Genomic DNA, 16,297 nt, shown 5'->3' with positions numbered 1-16,297 from the left:
GGTTATTCCACGCCCTCTGCCTGAATGTTAGTGCAGAGGACGCGGAAGACACAGTGGCGCCGGAACGAGGACCAGTGAGTATTGCAAGTGCCGGGTGCCTGAGCGACGAGAGGTGAGCATGTAATTTTTTTTTTTTTAAATTGCAGCAACAGCATATGGGGCAAATATCTCTATGGAGCATCTTATGGGGCCATATTCAACATTTGTGCAGCACTATATGGGGCAAATATCTTTATGGAGCATCTTATGGGGCCATATTCAACGTTTGTGCAGCATTATATGGGGCAAATATCTTTATGGAGCATCTTATGGGGCCATAATCAACGTTTGTGCAGCACTATATGGGGCAAATATTTCTATGGAGCATCTTATGGGGCCATAATCAACATTTGTGCAGCATTATATGGGGCAAATATCTCTATAGAGCATCTTATGGGGCCCTTATTAACCTTTATGTAGGATTATATGGGGCATATTTTAATATGGAGCATCTTATGGGGCCCATCATGAACTGTATGGAGCATCTTATGGGGCTCATCATGAACTGTATGGAGCATTATATGGGGCTCCTGATTCAATATGGATATTCAAAAACACTTACCGTATATACTCGAATATAAGCCGACCCCCCTAATTTTGCCACAAAAAACTGGGAAAACTTATTGACTCGAGTATAAGCCTAGGGGGGAAAATGCAGCAGCTACCGGTAAATGTCAAAAGTAATAATAGATACCAATAAATGTAAAATTAATTGAGACATCAGTAGGTTAAGTGTCTTTGAATATCCATATTGAATCAGGAGCCCCATATAATGCTCCATACTGTTCATTATGGCCCCATAAGATGTTCCATATTAAAATATGCCCCATATAATCCTGCATAAAGGTTAATAAAGGCCCCATAAGATGCTCCATAGACACATTTGCCCAATATAATGCTGCACAAATGCTGATTATGGTCCCATAAGATGCTCTATAAAGATATTTGCCCCTTATAGTGCTGCACAAACGTTATGGCCCTATAAGATGCTCCATACAGACACTTGCCCCATACGCCGTAGTGCCCTACAAACGTTAATTATGGCCCCATACAGACACTGGCCCCATATAGTGCTGCACAAACATTATGCCCCTATATAGTGCTGCAGAAACGTTATGGCCCCATATAGTGCTGCAGAAACGTTATGGCCCCATATAGTGCTGCAGAAACGTTATGGCCCCATATAGTGCTGCAGAACTGTTATGGCCCCATATAGTGCTGCAGGAATGTTATGGCCCCATATAGTGCCGCAGGAATGTTATGGCCCCATATAGTGCCGCAGGAATGTTATGGCCCCATATAGTGCTGCAGTAATGTTATGGCCCCATATAGTGCTGCAGGAATGTTATGGCCCCATATAGTGCTGCAGGAACGTTATGGCCCCATAGATGCTCCATACAGACACTTGCCCCATTTGCTGCAATAAAAAAAAAAAAAATCACATACTCACCTCTCCGTCGCTCAGGCCCCCGCACTTTCAATAGTCACCTCTCCTCGTTCCGGGCGCCGATCTGTCTCCAGCACTGACGTTCAGCAGAGGGCGCACATTGACCACGTCACCGCGCCCTCTGACCTCAGCGTTACTGCTGGAGACAGATCGGCGCCCGGAACGAGGAGCAGGTGACTATCACGCAGCGCAGTGCTCCCCTCCCCGTATACTCACCTGGTCCTGCCGCTGTGTAGATCCTGCTTCCCCGACGCCGCAGAGCTTCATCCTGTACTCAGCGGTCACATGGTACCGCTGATTACAGTAATTAATATGCGGCTCCACCCCTATGGGAGGTGGAGCCGCATATTCATTTACTGTAATGAGCGGGACCATGTGACCGCTGAGTACAGGAAGAAGCTGAAGCTGCTGCTGCCGGCGCCGGGGAAGACAGGGACCTGCAGGGACCGCGCCTGGACTAGGTGAGTATTTTTAGACAGCCCCTGCTCCCCCCCCCCCTTGCCGACCCCCGGGTATGACTTGAGTATAAGCCGAGAGGGGCAATTTCAGCCCAAAAAAGTGGGCTGAAAATCTCGGCTTATACTCGAGTAAATACGGTAACTTACTGATGTCTCAATTAATTTTACTTTTATTGGTAACTATTTTTATTTTTGAAATTTACCGGTAGCTGCTGCATTTTGCACCCTAGGCTTATACTTGAGTCATTACGTTTTCCCAGTTTCTTGTGGCAAAATTAGGGGGGGGTCGGCTTATACTCGAGTATAAGGTAACTATTTTGAGAGATATAACTCTGATTTAAGGGAACAAAACTTAAAAGTTTGAAAATTGCTAAATTTTCAACATTTTTGCCAAATTTCTGTTTTCTTTCATAAATAAACACAAGCCATAGCGAATAAATTTTACCACTATCATGAAGTACAATATGTCACAAAAAAATAATCTCAGAATCAGTGGAATCAGATGAAGCGTTCCATAGTTATAACCTAATAAAGTGACAGTAGTCAGAATTATTAAAATTAGCTTGGTCATTAAGTACCAAATTGGCCCTGTCATTAAGGGGTTAAAAAGTACCCAACACCAGTTAAGGGTTGCTCTTTCCATTTAACCCCTTAACCCCCAAGGGTGGTTTGCATGTTAATGACCAGGCTAATTTTTACAATTCTGACCACTGTCCCTTTATGAGGTTATAACTCTGGAACGCTTGCATAAATCCCGGTGATTCTGACAATGTTTTCTCGTGATATATTGTACTTCATGTTAGTGGTAAAATTATTTGTGAAAAAAGAAAAACGGAAATTTGGCAAAAATTTCGAAAATTTCGCAATTTTCCAACTTTGAATTTTCATGCCCTTAAATCACAGAGACATGTCACACAAAATACTTAATAAGTAAAATTTCCCACATGTCTACTTAACATCAGCACAATTTTGGAACCACATTTTTTTTTGTTAGGGAGTAAGGCTACGTTCACATTTGCGGCCTGCGCCGCAGCGTCGGGCGCCGCAGCGTCGGGCGCCGCAGCGTCGGGCGCCGCAGCGTCGCCGCATGCGTCATGCGCCCCTATATTTAACATGGGGGCGCATGGACATGCGTCGCACTTGCGTTTTGCGCCACATGCGTCGCTGCGGCGCCCGCGTCCGGGCGCAGAGGACGCAGCAAGTTGCATTTTTGCTGCGTCCAAAATCAATTAAAAAAATGACGAATGCGGCGCAAAACGCAGCGTTGTGCATGCGTTTTGCTGCGTTTTTGTTTGCGTTGTGCGCTGCGGCGCCGCCGCTGCGGCGCACAACGCAAATGTGAACGTAGCCTTATATGGGTTATATGGGTATTTATTATAACTATATATATATATATATATATATATATATATATATATATATATATATATATATATATATATATATATATATATATATTATTCTTTATTTAGGATTTTTTTTTTTATTATTATTTTTTTATTTACACATGTTTATATATTTATTTATTTTTACTTCCTCACTTTGTCCCAGGGTGGGACATCATGCTATAGTGTCAGATCAGCGATCTGACACTTTGCAAAGCACTGTGTCGGATCAGCGATCTGACAGGCACTGCAGGAGGCTTGTCGGTGTGTGCTCTCTGCAGTCGCTTGCAAGCCACCTCCCTGCAGGACCCGGAAGGACCCGCCACAGCCATCTTGGATCCGGGGCCTGCAGGGAGGAGGCTAGAGGAGACGCTCGGAACAACGCTATCACATCGCGTTGTTCCGAGGGTCTCAGGGAAGCACACAGGGAGCCCCCTCCCTGTGAAATACTTCCCCATGCCACCAGAACGCTGCGACCATGTTTGATCGCAGTGTTCCGGGGGTTAATGTGCCAGGAGTAGTCCGTGACAGCTACTGGCACATCGTGACGGATGTCAGCTGTAATAATCAGCTGACACCTGGCCACACTTCCCCCGTGAACGCGGCTGATCGCCTATGACGTACTATCCCGTCCCTGGGAATTAAGTCCCAGGTCACCTCGACGGGATAGTACGTCACATGGCAGAAAAGGGTTAAGAAAGGTGTAAGTAGCCTCAGTCAAACGTCCATTTCACATATGTGTTCCATCTGTGATTTTTACATGCATATTATAGTCGTCTGGGCTGTTCATATGTCCACTGCTTTTTTGGAGACCGTGTGTCCATGCAAAGATTATAGAGACATGGACATTTTTTACTGGCATCACAGATGAAAAGTACCAATCCAAGTCTATGGGTCCGTGAAAATCACCAACAGTACAAGGATGGCGGTGTGCCTTTCTGTGTGTTGTCCTTGATTTGAGATGAGCGAATATTTCAATATTCGGTTCGGATTATGATCGCCATATATGCAATATTCCCCGAACATAGCTGAACGTCATTGGAGTCAATGGGAGTACAGGTGAATGAATATGTTCGGAAACGATCATCAAACATAAATTTGTCACGAATATGGCACATTTGCATTCGTCGATAGTTATCCGAACATATTCGCTCATCTCTATACTTGATTAACATTGCTATGAGAGGAGCAGCTTTATAATTTGTTTATCCATCTGTGGAAATCAATGATGACATACTGATGGAAAAAACTGACCAAACACTGATGAAACTCCGATACAAAACAGTAAAGTAAAATTCATTTGTAAAAGTGTCCAGAAGGGTCCCTAATGTTGCCCCTAAAAGACCAGACTTTCTAGCAAAAGTCAGGTCTAAGTCTCCAGGTTGTCAAATCATGGCATGCAGAGCAGAATCCCACATAACTCCATGGCTCTCCTTGTTGCGAAAGAGCAATATCTTCCATGTTGTTACAAGATCTCCATCTTTGCACTAACCAAGCACTGCCAAATACTTTACTAAGTGGTTACTGAACAATAACATTATGTGGTTACTGTTTGGCAACCACTTACTAAGTATATGGCAGCATTGAGTTACAGGGACATCTCGACTGTGCGCTGTCACAGAAATTATGGCTATGGAGGCTTGTGGAATCCTGTTCTGTATGCCGGACCTGAGTTTTACTAGAAAAGGTTATTTAGGGGAACATAAGGGATCATTCTAACATCTTTTGCTAACGAATGTGTTTTTTTAAAAAAAGTCACTCACATGAATTTCTTGTGGGGTTTAGTTTCCAAAATAAGGTCATTTGTGGAGGAGGAGGATTCTGTTTTTATGGAACTCTGCAAGTGCAACTTGGCATGTGCAATCTTTTCCAGCCAAAATTGTACTAACATAGAAATCAAATAGAGCTTCTTCACTTCTGAGCTGTGCTGTGTGCCCAAACAACAGTTATCGGCCATACATGGGATAGAGTAAAGGTACCGTTACACTTAACGACTTACCAACGATCACGACCAGCGATACGACCTGGCCGTGATCGTTGGTAAGTCGTTGTGTGGTCGCTGGGGAGCTGTCACACAGACCGCTCTCTCCAGCGACCAACGATCAGGGGAACGACTTTGGCATCGTTGAAACTGTCTTCAACGATGCCGAAGTCCCCCTGCAGCACCCGGGTAACCAGGGTAAACATCGGGTTACTGAGTGCAGGGCCGCGCTTAGTAACCCGATATTTACCCTGGTTACCATTGTAAAAGTTAAAAAAAAAACCCAAAAAACAGTACATACTCACATTCCTATGTCTGTCACGTCCCCCGCCGTCAGCTTCCCGCACTGACTGTCAGCGCCGGCCGTAAAGCAGAGCACAGCGGTGACGTCACCGCTGTGCTCTGCTTTACGGCCGGCGCTGACAGTGCAGGGAAGCTGACGGCGGGGGACGTGACAGACATCGGAATTTGAGTATGTACTGGTTTTTATTTTTTTTTTTTAACTTTTACAATGGTAACCAGGGTAAATATCGGGTTACTAAGCGCGGCCCTGCACTTAGTAACCCGATATTTACCCTGGTTACAAGTGAACACATCGCTGGATCGGCGTCACACACGCCGATCCAGCGATGACAGCGGGTGATCAGCGACTAAAAAAAGGTCCTGATCATTCCCTACGCCCAACGATCTCCCAGCAGGGGCCTGATCGTTGGTCGCTGTCACACTATAACGAGATCGTTAGCGGGATCGTTGCTACGTCACAAAAAGCGTGACGTTGCAACGATATCCTTAACGATATCGTTATGTGTGAAGGTACCTTTACATTTGGGAGAAATTGAGCAATATATTGTGGGGGTCCATTTTCCCCTATTATCACTTGTGAACATGAAAAATGTAGGGTAAATTAATATTTTAGTGGAATTTTGATTTCATTCTACTTTGAGCAAATTCTTGTGATGCAACCTGAAGAATTACACCTCCAGACAGCAGTTTTAAATAAGCTGAAGGGTGCAGGTGTTAAAATGTTATTTCAGAAGACACTTTATAACTGAATAGGTCCATACAAAACAGATTTTACTTAGAAAAATTTTAGCAACAATTTTTCCCTTTCTACCATTCTAACAAAATAAAGGCCGTTTGAAAAATGATGCAGCCCTAATGTAGACGTAGACATTTTATAACTTTTCTGTGTGTTATAAACAAAAAAGTTAAGGATATAAAACATCAAAAGATTGAAAACCGATGATTTTTCAAAATTTTCTATTAAAAAAAATGCAAAACGATCTAAATTAACCACTGACTAAGTAAATCGTGTCAGGAAAAAACAGACTCAGAATTCCCGGGATGTATAGAAGCATTCTGGTGATAAAGTGACATGTCAGAATTAGAGCTTGATCACAAAGGCCAAAATGGACTCAGTAACTAGGGGTTAATAACACAGTGATCTCATTCACTTTTATATTTTACATACCAGTATACTGCTTTAGCATAAAACTCAATATTCTCAGAGAAATCACTGACATCATCCTTGGCAATACTTTCCAGCCAATCTACCACCAGCTAAAAAGAGAAGAGAATAAATGTATATTATTAAGTTTAACTAGAACCTAGAGAGTAATCCAGAACATAGTCTAAAGTGTAATAAGGAAGTCCAGCCTACTTTATTTAGAAACATATAGAGTCATAAAACCCACAAATAAAATGGTTTTTTTTCTTGCTTAAAATATAAAAATTTTAATTACGTAGAGCAGATCTGGGCAAAGTGCGGCTCAAGACAGCTGTGGGGCTGGAAATCAGAGGTCCACGGTCCGCACGATGCCCGCCAGCCAGCTCGCTGTTTCCATGTGCGCCGCGGTTCTGCGTTGGGCCGCTGACTCCTGACTCCTCCGGCCACTTCCTCCACCAATCAGCGTGTTTAACAGCTGACGCCATGACGTCATTTCATCTTGTCAGCTGTGTACTCCGGAGAGTCAGCACACCAGAGGAAGAGAAAGCAGAGCACCAGCTAACAGGACCGAGGTGTGTATGTGGTGTTTTTTTCCTCATGTGTATGGGCTATTTGGGTGGGCATGGGGAGGCTATGGGGGTGACATGGTGCTGCACACATGGGGTGACAACATGGTGCCGCAGCACATGGGGGGCAGGCGACATGCTGCTGCTGCACATGGGGGGGGGGGGCGACATGCTGCTGCTGCACATGGGGGGGGCGACATGCTGCTGCTGCACATGGGGGGGGGGCGACATGCTGCTGCTGCACATGGGGGGGGGGCGACATGCTGCTGCTGCACATGGGGGGGCGACATGCTGCTGCTGCACATGGGGGGGGCGACATGCTGCTGCTGCACATGGGGGGGGCGACATGCTGCTGTATATGGGGGCAACACGCTGCTGCATACGGGGGAGACACGCTGCTGCATACGGGGGAGACACGCTGCTGCATACGGGGGAGACACGCTGCTGCATATGGAGGAGACATGCGGCACATGGTGCTGCATATGGGGGCAACATGCTGCACATGGGGAGGCTATGGGGGCGACATGCAATGTATATAGGGAGGCTGTGTGGGGCACATGCCGCATATGGGGGAGGCTGTGTGGGGCTCATGCAGCATATGAGGGAGGCTGTGTGGGGCTCATGCCGCATATGGGGAGGCTGTGTGTGGCTCATGCTGTATATGGGGGAGGCTGTGTGGGGCTCATGCTGTATATGGGGGAGGCTGTGTGGGGCTCATGCTGTATATGGGGGAGGCTGTGTGTGGCTCATGCTGTATATGGGGGAGGCTGTGTGTGGCTCATGCTGTATATGGGGGAGGCTGTGTGTGGCTCATGCTGTATATGGGGGAGGCTGTGTGTGGCTCATGCTGTATATGGGGGAGGCTGTGTGTGGCTCATGCTGTATATGGGGGAGGCTGTGTGTGGCTCATGCTGTATATGGGGGAGGCTGTGTGTGGCTCATGCTGTATATGGGGGAGGCTGTGTGTGGCTCATGCTGTATATGGGGGAGGCTGTGTGTGGCTCATGCTGTATATGGGGGAGGCTGTGTGTGGCTCATGCTGTATATGGGGGAGGCTGTGTGTGGCTCATGCTGTATATGGGGGAGGCTGTGTGTGGCTCATGCTGTATATGGGGGAGGCTGTGTAGGGCTCATGCTGCATATGGGGGAAGCTTTGGGGGCTCATGCTGTATATGGGGGAGGCTGTGTGTGGCTCATGCTGTATATGGGGGAGGCTGTGTGTGGCTCATGCTGTATATGGGGGAGGCTGTGTGTGGGCTCATGCCGCACATGGGGAAGCTGTGTGGGGCTCATGCCGCATATGGGGGAAGCTTTGGGGGCTCATGCTGTATATGGGGGAGGCTGTGTGTGGCTCATGCTGTATATGGGGGAGGCTGTGTGTGGGCTCATGCCGCACATGGGGAGGCTGTGTGGGGCTCTGTCGCATATGGGGGAGGCTGTGTGGGGCTCATGCCGCATATGGGGGAGGCTTTGTGGGGCTCATGCTGCATATAAGGCCTGTTGGGGGGGCTCAAGCGATATACAGAAGGGACTGTGCTCGGGTTCAGAATTATCAACACTATAATAATTACAAAATATTAATATTGAGCAGAATTTCGGCCTATTGGTTCAGCCCTCCACAACAGTCACGGTCTCTCATGTGGCCCCTCAGGAAAATTAATTGCCCACCCCTGACGTAGAGTAAAAAAATTAAATAAATAGCAAGGTCCACAGTACAGAAAAAAAAAGAGGGAGGAAAGGCAGAATGTGGCTATACTGTAGACCCATGCACTGTTAGAAGTCATAATCAAATCTAGAAAGGAAGCAATACCATAATTCCAATGGATAAGGTATTTGTGAAGAGTATGTTAAAATAAGGAAATCATATTTAAAAATCAATTGACCACACTGAAAAATCACATCCCAATAATGGTTAGCCAAAAAGAAACAAAGCCTCTACTATAACTAGACCGTTATACGTCCCAAGAGTTAGTTCCTGAATATGACATCAAAAAGAAGTACTTATCCATAAGTAAAGTGGCCCTGTGCGCTCCTTCCAACCCCGTTACTTTCTTATTCTCTTCACATGTATCTTATCCTCTGGAATTATGGTAATGCTTTCATACAATGTTTATTGATTAAGACTTTTAACAGTACATGGATTATTATCTATTATAAACTACTCCTGCTTTTCCTCACTGACTCTTCACTGTGGACCTTATTTTTTATTCCTTAGTGTTTACTCTTTGGATTTGTTATGTTAAATTAAATATTTTTTACTTATATATGTGGGTTTTACCACTCCATGTTTGTAGAAAATACATATTTTGTAGTCTTCTCCAAATATTTTCATTATTCCTAGGGGGGTATGCTGCTAACTTAATTTGCTGTTAATCTAAATAGCGGTCCTTTTTATTTAAAGTACAAGTGGAAATACTATACTATAGATATTTAGTCTTTGCCTCTGTTTTTTGTAAAATAGTAGTAAAACCACATGAAAATCGCAACAAGCGCCATGATTTTTATTTATGACTGCAACATGGAAATACACCCTAAATATCTGTGTGGCCATGTGATTACAATGTTCTACACAGCTACACATTAACACTTTATTACACACCAGAAACCCTCTTACTAAACCTCATAGCAAATCCACAATAGTGGGTACAAAGTTTTAAGCAGTAAGTGAAGTTTGAGGAACATTTTTTTCAAACACAGTAGAAAGTCATAGGCTTTCTACTACATCCATACCCTGCTGTGTGCTCGTAACTCAGGCAAGAGTTGCGAACTTCTGTCTCCTAACCTGCACACCTCTAAGAGGTCTTTTGAGCAATAGGTGCGTCTCAGAATTTGACACGTGCCAATCAAAATTAAAGAGCCCCAAACACGTAAAAAAAATTCACAAAAGTCTCCATCTCATTTAACAGGTATACTACTGGAGGAACAAAGTTATTTATTTAATAAATATACAAATTTTACTGGTCCCTCGAAGGACACCAACATACCTGGCTCTGTCTTACAAGTGAATCCCGCTCGAATAATTTGTCCATAATAATTTTTTCACTGGCATTTGGTGCCTGATGAAGAGAAATTTATAAAAAAAATAAAAAAATACACTCATTACAACAAATTAAAGCAGATGTGTCAGACTATGAAGCCTGATCTAAGGTAGCATCCACACAACATTCTGCCTAGTGCACAGTACTCTATAGGTGGGCTTCCCTGAGAATAGGCAAAACATGTTAAACAATCAGATATTTTGCATAACATATCTCAGCTGCAATCCTATCTATGGCTATAGATACAAGCCCCAAGTCAACCATTTGTATTATTTATTAAAGCCTTTTCTTGTCATGTGGTATTTGTTGATGTTTCCATAGCCAAATTCTTCAAAATAAACAAAAACACAATAGTTAGCCAGCATCCAATAAGAGGTGAAATTCATACTTTGCAACATTTTTGCGTGACTCGGGAGGTGAGCAAACATTTGGAAACTTTCCACACCAATTTTTCCCAATTGGCCAAAATGGAGGGATGTTGGGCGATACAGGGGTAAGACACCACAGCTCGCCGAATTTATGGCAAGCAGGGGCTTACTTTTATGCCAGAAATTTTGCTTCAGTCTGACTGAAGTAAGATGTGTGGTCCGGCGCACAGAGGAAGACAGCTCTTGTCAGACGCTTCCGATTTCTTTAAGAGGCATGTGCCTCTCAATGAATCCGGAGCATCTGACTGCACCACAGCTCTTCATAAAGACAGTTGTGACTGCCGATCTTGATGAATTGGATGCCAAAACCCGCAACACCCATGGGAGGAACAAGAATAATAATATAGCAAGGACTGTCCTGGTGACTGGTCCTCTTCACAGCTCCTGCAATCTAGCAGGAGCAGGTCAGGTCTATGGCTGTCAGACAACTGCGAGAGAAGACAGAAGTGGTGTATTACCACTTCCATTTGTGTGAAACAGGAAAAAGATAAATAATAAAATTACAAACTTATTTCTATGCAGACAGAAACCATATTAAAAAAATTACAATATGTCCTGCATAAAACACAGTTTCATACAGCCATATCAACGAAAAACAATTGCCGGTAATTACAAATTATGGCTACTCCACAGAGCAAAAAAAAAAAAAAATTGTCAGGTCAGGACGGCCCATTCAGGTCTGATAACTAACAGGTTAACAATGCTAAAATTCTTAGTGCACATGGATTATGACATGGTAGCAGCTGAAGGCAAGTCAATTTATTATTTAAGCCTTTGGCTTTGTGAAAACAAGCAAAGGTTATGCAGAGAATTCAATTTTGACTCTAATTTCTTAATATATCTTTAGAAGAGAAAGTTATGTTAAAAAGACTTAATGCTCGATAGAAAGAAAACTTACCACAACATCAAACATATTTTCATCTTCTAATGCAGACTGTATCCGATCCCTAAGAAAAAAAAAAAAGGGGAAAAAAAGCTTAAAAGAGACTGTCTAATGGTCTTAATGTTTGAAATAGCAAAGTGCTTGTGAAACATGCAACCTTGTGATTTACCAGGCAACATATATCATCTTTATCATCTTGTCAAGAATCTAGGGATTATTAGTCCCTTTCTGACTGGTCGACCTCCTGCTTTCCATTTTCCGCACCTTCAAAGAGCCATAACTACCGTATTCAGTTTTTATTGGCATAGCCATTGTTTGAGCTTATTTTATTGCGCAACGACTTGTAGTTTACCCATTCAATGTGCCGGAGAACGGGAAAAAAAATGTCCAAGTGCACTAAAATTGTACAAAAAAAAAAAAAAAAAATTCTGCAATTGCTTTTTGGGTTTACTGTGTGATTAAAACTACCTGGCAATCTGATTCTCCAAGTCAGTAAAATTAAGCTGATAAAAAAAAAAAAAATAACTATATAAGCTTGGTTATGTGGTGACAAAAATCAGAACATTTGTGTTGCCATTTTAGTATCTGGTACATTTTGTTTTTTTTACATTGATGGAGCTGTGCGAGAACTTGCTTTTTGCATGACACGCAGCCGTTTTATTGAAATCATTTTGGGATAGACACTAGGCTTGGATTGCTTTTTATTGTATTTTTCGTGTCGACAAAACAAAAAAAAAAAAACAATTTTGCCATTTTGACTTTCATCCCTCCATGGAATTTACCAATTTGATTACTTCAACATCTTGATAGATCTAACTTTTACAGAAGCAATGATATTAGTTTTTCTACATTTTAGCTATTCATTCTTTAATGGTGGAGAAAGCGAATGATTTGGAAATATAGACATATACATAAATATATTTTTTAACAACTTCTTTCGTCTTCTTATACTGTATACTGCAATATCACAGTATATAGGAGAAAAAAAATTCACAGTAGTATTGTCATAGGGACCTAAACTAGGCCTCCAGATGCCAGGTTTCCGTTTTGCACCCGTGGTCAGAGATGGACAGTGGCATATAAGGGGATAACAGCAGAGGACATGGTTCTACTGTTAGACGCAGATGCTGGCTCTACAACACAGCCTTCATCTCCTAGGAATGATGCAGGCTGAGTTCTAAAAGCAGGTACTCAATACTGGATTTGTCAGTACTTTCAATGACAGGAAGGAGTTAATTCTATGGCTTACAATTTGTTCCCTATATTACTGGATATAATGGAGTCTCAGAGTAGCCAGATAATTCGGTAAGGAGCACAAGCCGGTAAGAGACTGCTTTGAAGCTTGCTGGATTCAGCAGCATCAATGCTTCTGCGCTTTGGCGCAACCATGCTGCTGGTCAATACTGTTAATCTTCAGCAGTGCACAACCAAGAAGCTGGGATGCAGGTGACATTGCGCTACTGTAGAAACAATGAGAACACTTCACCAGATGAAACTAAACCTGTTGTTGGATTGCTGAACAATACGTCACGTAGAATGGACTATCTATATATGTATAAAGAGGAGTATGTATGTGTGTGCATGTATCAAGCCACACCCACTCCACATAGCCCCATCAGGAAGTACAAATGAGATCATTTGGTGCAAAAAGAGAAGTTTTTTAAACTGGATTTATGCCCACATTCAAAGTTCAAGGACAGATTTACCACTCAATTGACTCACTGCCTAAATTACAAGGAAAAGAACCTCAATTTCTTCAACTCTACTTCATGGGAAATGTAGAAGCAGAGGCTCAGCAGAGATGCTCTTTAATTCCAAAGCATTAAGCTACTTACGGGTAGCGGCATTTTTCGGAGGCCCATGACAGCACCACGAGAGAGGGGATCCGCCCCTTTAGGAACAGGAAACCCACAGATACAAAAGGGCGGCACCTCTCCCACGCATCAGTTGGATTACAGAGCCTGAGAGGACTACCGCAGTTAATGACAAGCAAACACAATATTGCATACAATTGAACACAATGACTTTAATAAAGTAACACACGTGAGAAGATAACATTTCTTCTTTACATTATCTATCACTTCAAGATGTGCAACCCCATGTGAAAAGGGAGGGAACTAAGGGTGCTGTCATGGGCCTCCGAAAAATGCCGCTACCCGTAAGTAGCTTAATGCTTTATTCGGACTCCCATGACAGCACCACGAGAGATTTACAGAGATGTAAGCCATTTTTAGGGAGGGACCACAGCCTGCAGCACCCTTAACCCGAAGGTGAGATCTGAAGAGAACCCCAAGTCCAATCTATAGTGTTTGAAAAAGGTGGAAGGGGATGACCATGTGGCCGCCTTACATATCTGGTCGACCGACACTCCAGACCTCTCTGCCCAGGATGACGCCATGGCTCGGGTGGAATGTGCCCTCAGATTCTGCGGAGCCGGACCCCCACCTGTCGTGTAAGCAAGAGAGATAGCCTCCCTAATCCATTTAGCTAATATGTATTTAGATGCTCTAGCCCCTTTCCTTGGACCTTGGAAGGACAGGAATAGCGCATTGTCCTTCTTCCAATCATTAGTGACCAAGATATATTGAAGAAGGCATCTCCTGACATCTAAGGTATGGAGCTCCCTTTCTTTAGGGTTAGACGGATTAGGGATAAATGAAGGTAAAACTATTTCCTGCGATCTGTGAAACTGTGATACTACTTTTGGTAAGTAGGCTAGGTCCGGTCTAAGGATAACTCTATCCTGGAGAAATTCTATATACGGGGGAAGTCTAGAGAGTGCCTGGATGTCTCCTATCCTACGAGCTGATGTTATAGCTATTAGGAAAGCTGTTTTGAGAGACAACATCCTGACTGAGGCTTCATTCAACGGCTCAAAAGGGGGTTTTGTCAAAGAAGAAAGGACAAGATTTAAATCCCATGGTACCATTTTGTTTCTATAAAGTGGTCTAATTCTACCGACCGCCTTAATGAATCTCGACACCCAGTAGTTTCCCGCAATATTACATGAGAACAGGGCCCCAAGTGCAGAAACTTGTACTTTTAATGTGCTTGTGGAGAGTTTTAACTCTAACCCTCTTTGCAAAAATTCCAATATTTGACGTATTGGTACACCGTCATTAATATTAAATTCTGAGGAAATTAAGAACTTTCTCCAGGTTCTGGAGTAGATCCTTGTTGTTATTGGCTTTCTACTTCTTAAAAGGGTATCGACTAATTTAGGAGAGAAGCCTTTATTTTCTAACAATGACCGCTCAAACTCCAAGCCATCAAATGAAGTCCCTTCACTTGTGGATGGAGTATCGGCCCCTGGGAGAGCAAATTTGGGATGTCTGGAAGTACCCAGGGATCGCCCACTGACATCATCCTGAGCCATGAAAACCAGGTTCTCCTGGGCCAAAAGGGAGCAATCAGAATGAGTCTCGCACGATCTTCTCTGACCTTCCTCACCACTAGAGGTAGTAGGTTCAGTGGCGGGAAGGCGTAGGCCAGAGAAAAATCCCATTTTATGAGGAATGCATCCACTGCCAGTGGATTTTCCCTGGGATTTAGGGAACAAAAGTTTTTTACTTTTTTGTTTTCTCTTGTGGCAAATAGGTCCACTACCGGTTGACCCCACAAGCGTACAATCTGTCTGAAGATGTCTCCGTTTAGAGACCATTCTCCTTGCTTTAGAACATTGCGGCTGAGAAAGTCCGCTTTTACGTTGTCTTTTCCTGTGATGTGCAGAGCAGTCAAAGATTGTAAATTCTCTTCTGCCATCCGGAGGAGACGATCTGTGATCTGCATCAGAGCCTCGGAGTGTGTCCCTCCTTGATGATTTATATAGGAGACTGCCACCCGGTTGTCCCCCTCAGCGCACAGAGCGGCGAGGACGCCGGACAGAGCCGCAGCACCTCCGGATGGCGCCCCGCATCGTCGCATACCTGAGACCCCAGCACCCAGAAGGAGGGGACCCAGGGGACATACTCACGCGGCGCTGGTCTAGAGTCAGGACACCACCGGTGACCGCTCTCTGCTGGAATGTCGCCCATACGCAGCCCTGCCAGGACCATTGCGACATCTACCAGGGATTCCGCACCGGCCGAGGTAGGAGACCCCCTCGCTACCTGAGTCGGCCGGCCGGCCTGGGATCCTTTTGAAAATCTGTAGGATCCCGTCCCGTTAGGAACAGGAAACCAACTGATGCGTGGGAGAGGTGCCGCCCTTTTGTATCTGTGGGTTTCCTGTTCCTAAAGGGGCGGATCCCCTCTCTCGTGGTGCTGTCATGGGAGTCCGAATAAACACTCGCTTTGATATTGTCACTCATTTGCAGCACTTCCTTCACTTAAACAATCCTTATGTTCAACTTTTCAAGACTGCACCTGAATGCATGCCAAATGACGATTACAAGGTTGTCATCAGAGCTGACTAAACACCGCAAGGTGAGCATCAGCGGCGTTTCAATGCCCCCACATTTGATAAGGTAGCTATTTTGATCATGGGTTATCAGTTTCACAGCCGTGACACCAGGTACGGACTGGGGCTAAAATTCAGTCCTGGCATTTGAAATAACACAGGCCCATGTTGTCCCCATCCCCAAGCACTAGATGGGATATATTACTAATATTACCCTGGATAGAGGA

At 44.0% G+C, this 16,297-nt stretch overlaps 1 protein-coding gene across 1 annotated transcript in view; it reads right to left on the bottom strand.

Annotated features, from left to right (window-relative positions):
• Positions 1-16,297, bottom strand: part of NUP107 (nucleoporin 107) — a 161,048-nt gene that overhangs the window by 113,577 nt on the left and 31,174 nt on the right. Inside the window, exons 8-10 of the mRNA XM_077265241.1 lie at positions 11,688-11,736; positions 10,308-10,379; positions 6,782-6,870 (exon numbers count right to left, since the gene is read on the bottom strand). Coding sequence (XP_077121356.1) covers positions 6,782-6,870; positions 10,308-10,379; positions 11,688-11,736 — 210 coding nt within the window. The remainder of the gene's footprint in view (positions 1-6,781; positions 6,871-10,307; positions 10,380-11,687; positions 11,737-16,297) is intronic.

Source organism: Ranitomeya variabilis, chromosome 5, assembly GCF_051348905.1.
Source record: "Ranitomeya variabilis isolate aRanVar5 chromosome 5, aRanVar5.hap1, whole genome shotgun sequence".
In the NCBI taxonomy this organism is placed as follows: Eukaryota; Metazoa; Chordata; class Amphibia; order Anura; family Dendrobatidae; genus Ranitomeya; species Ranitomeya variabilis.
Note: the sequence above shows the minus strand (reverse complement) of the source record. Positions and strands in the feature narration are given on the sequence as shown.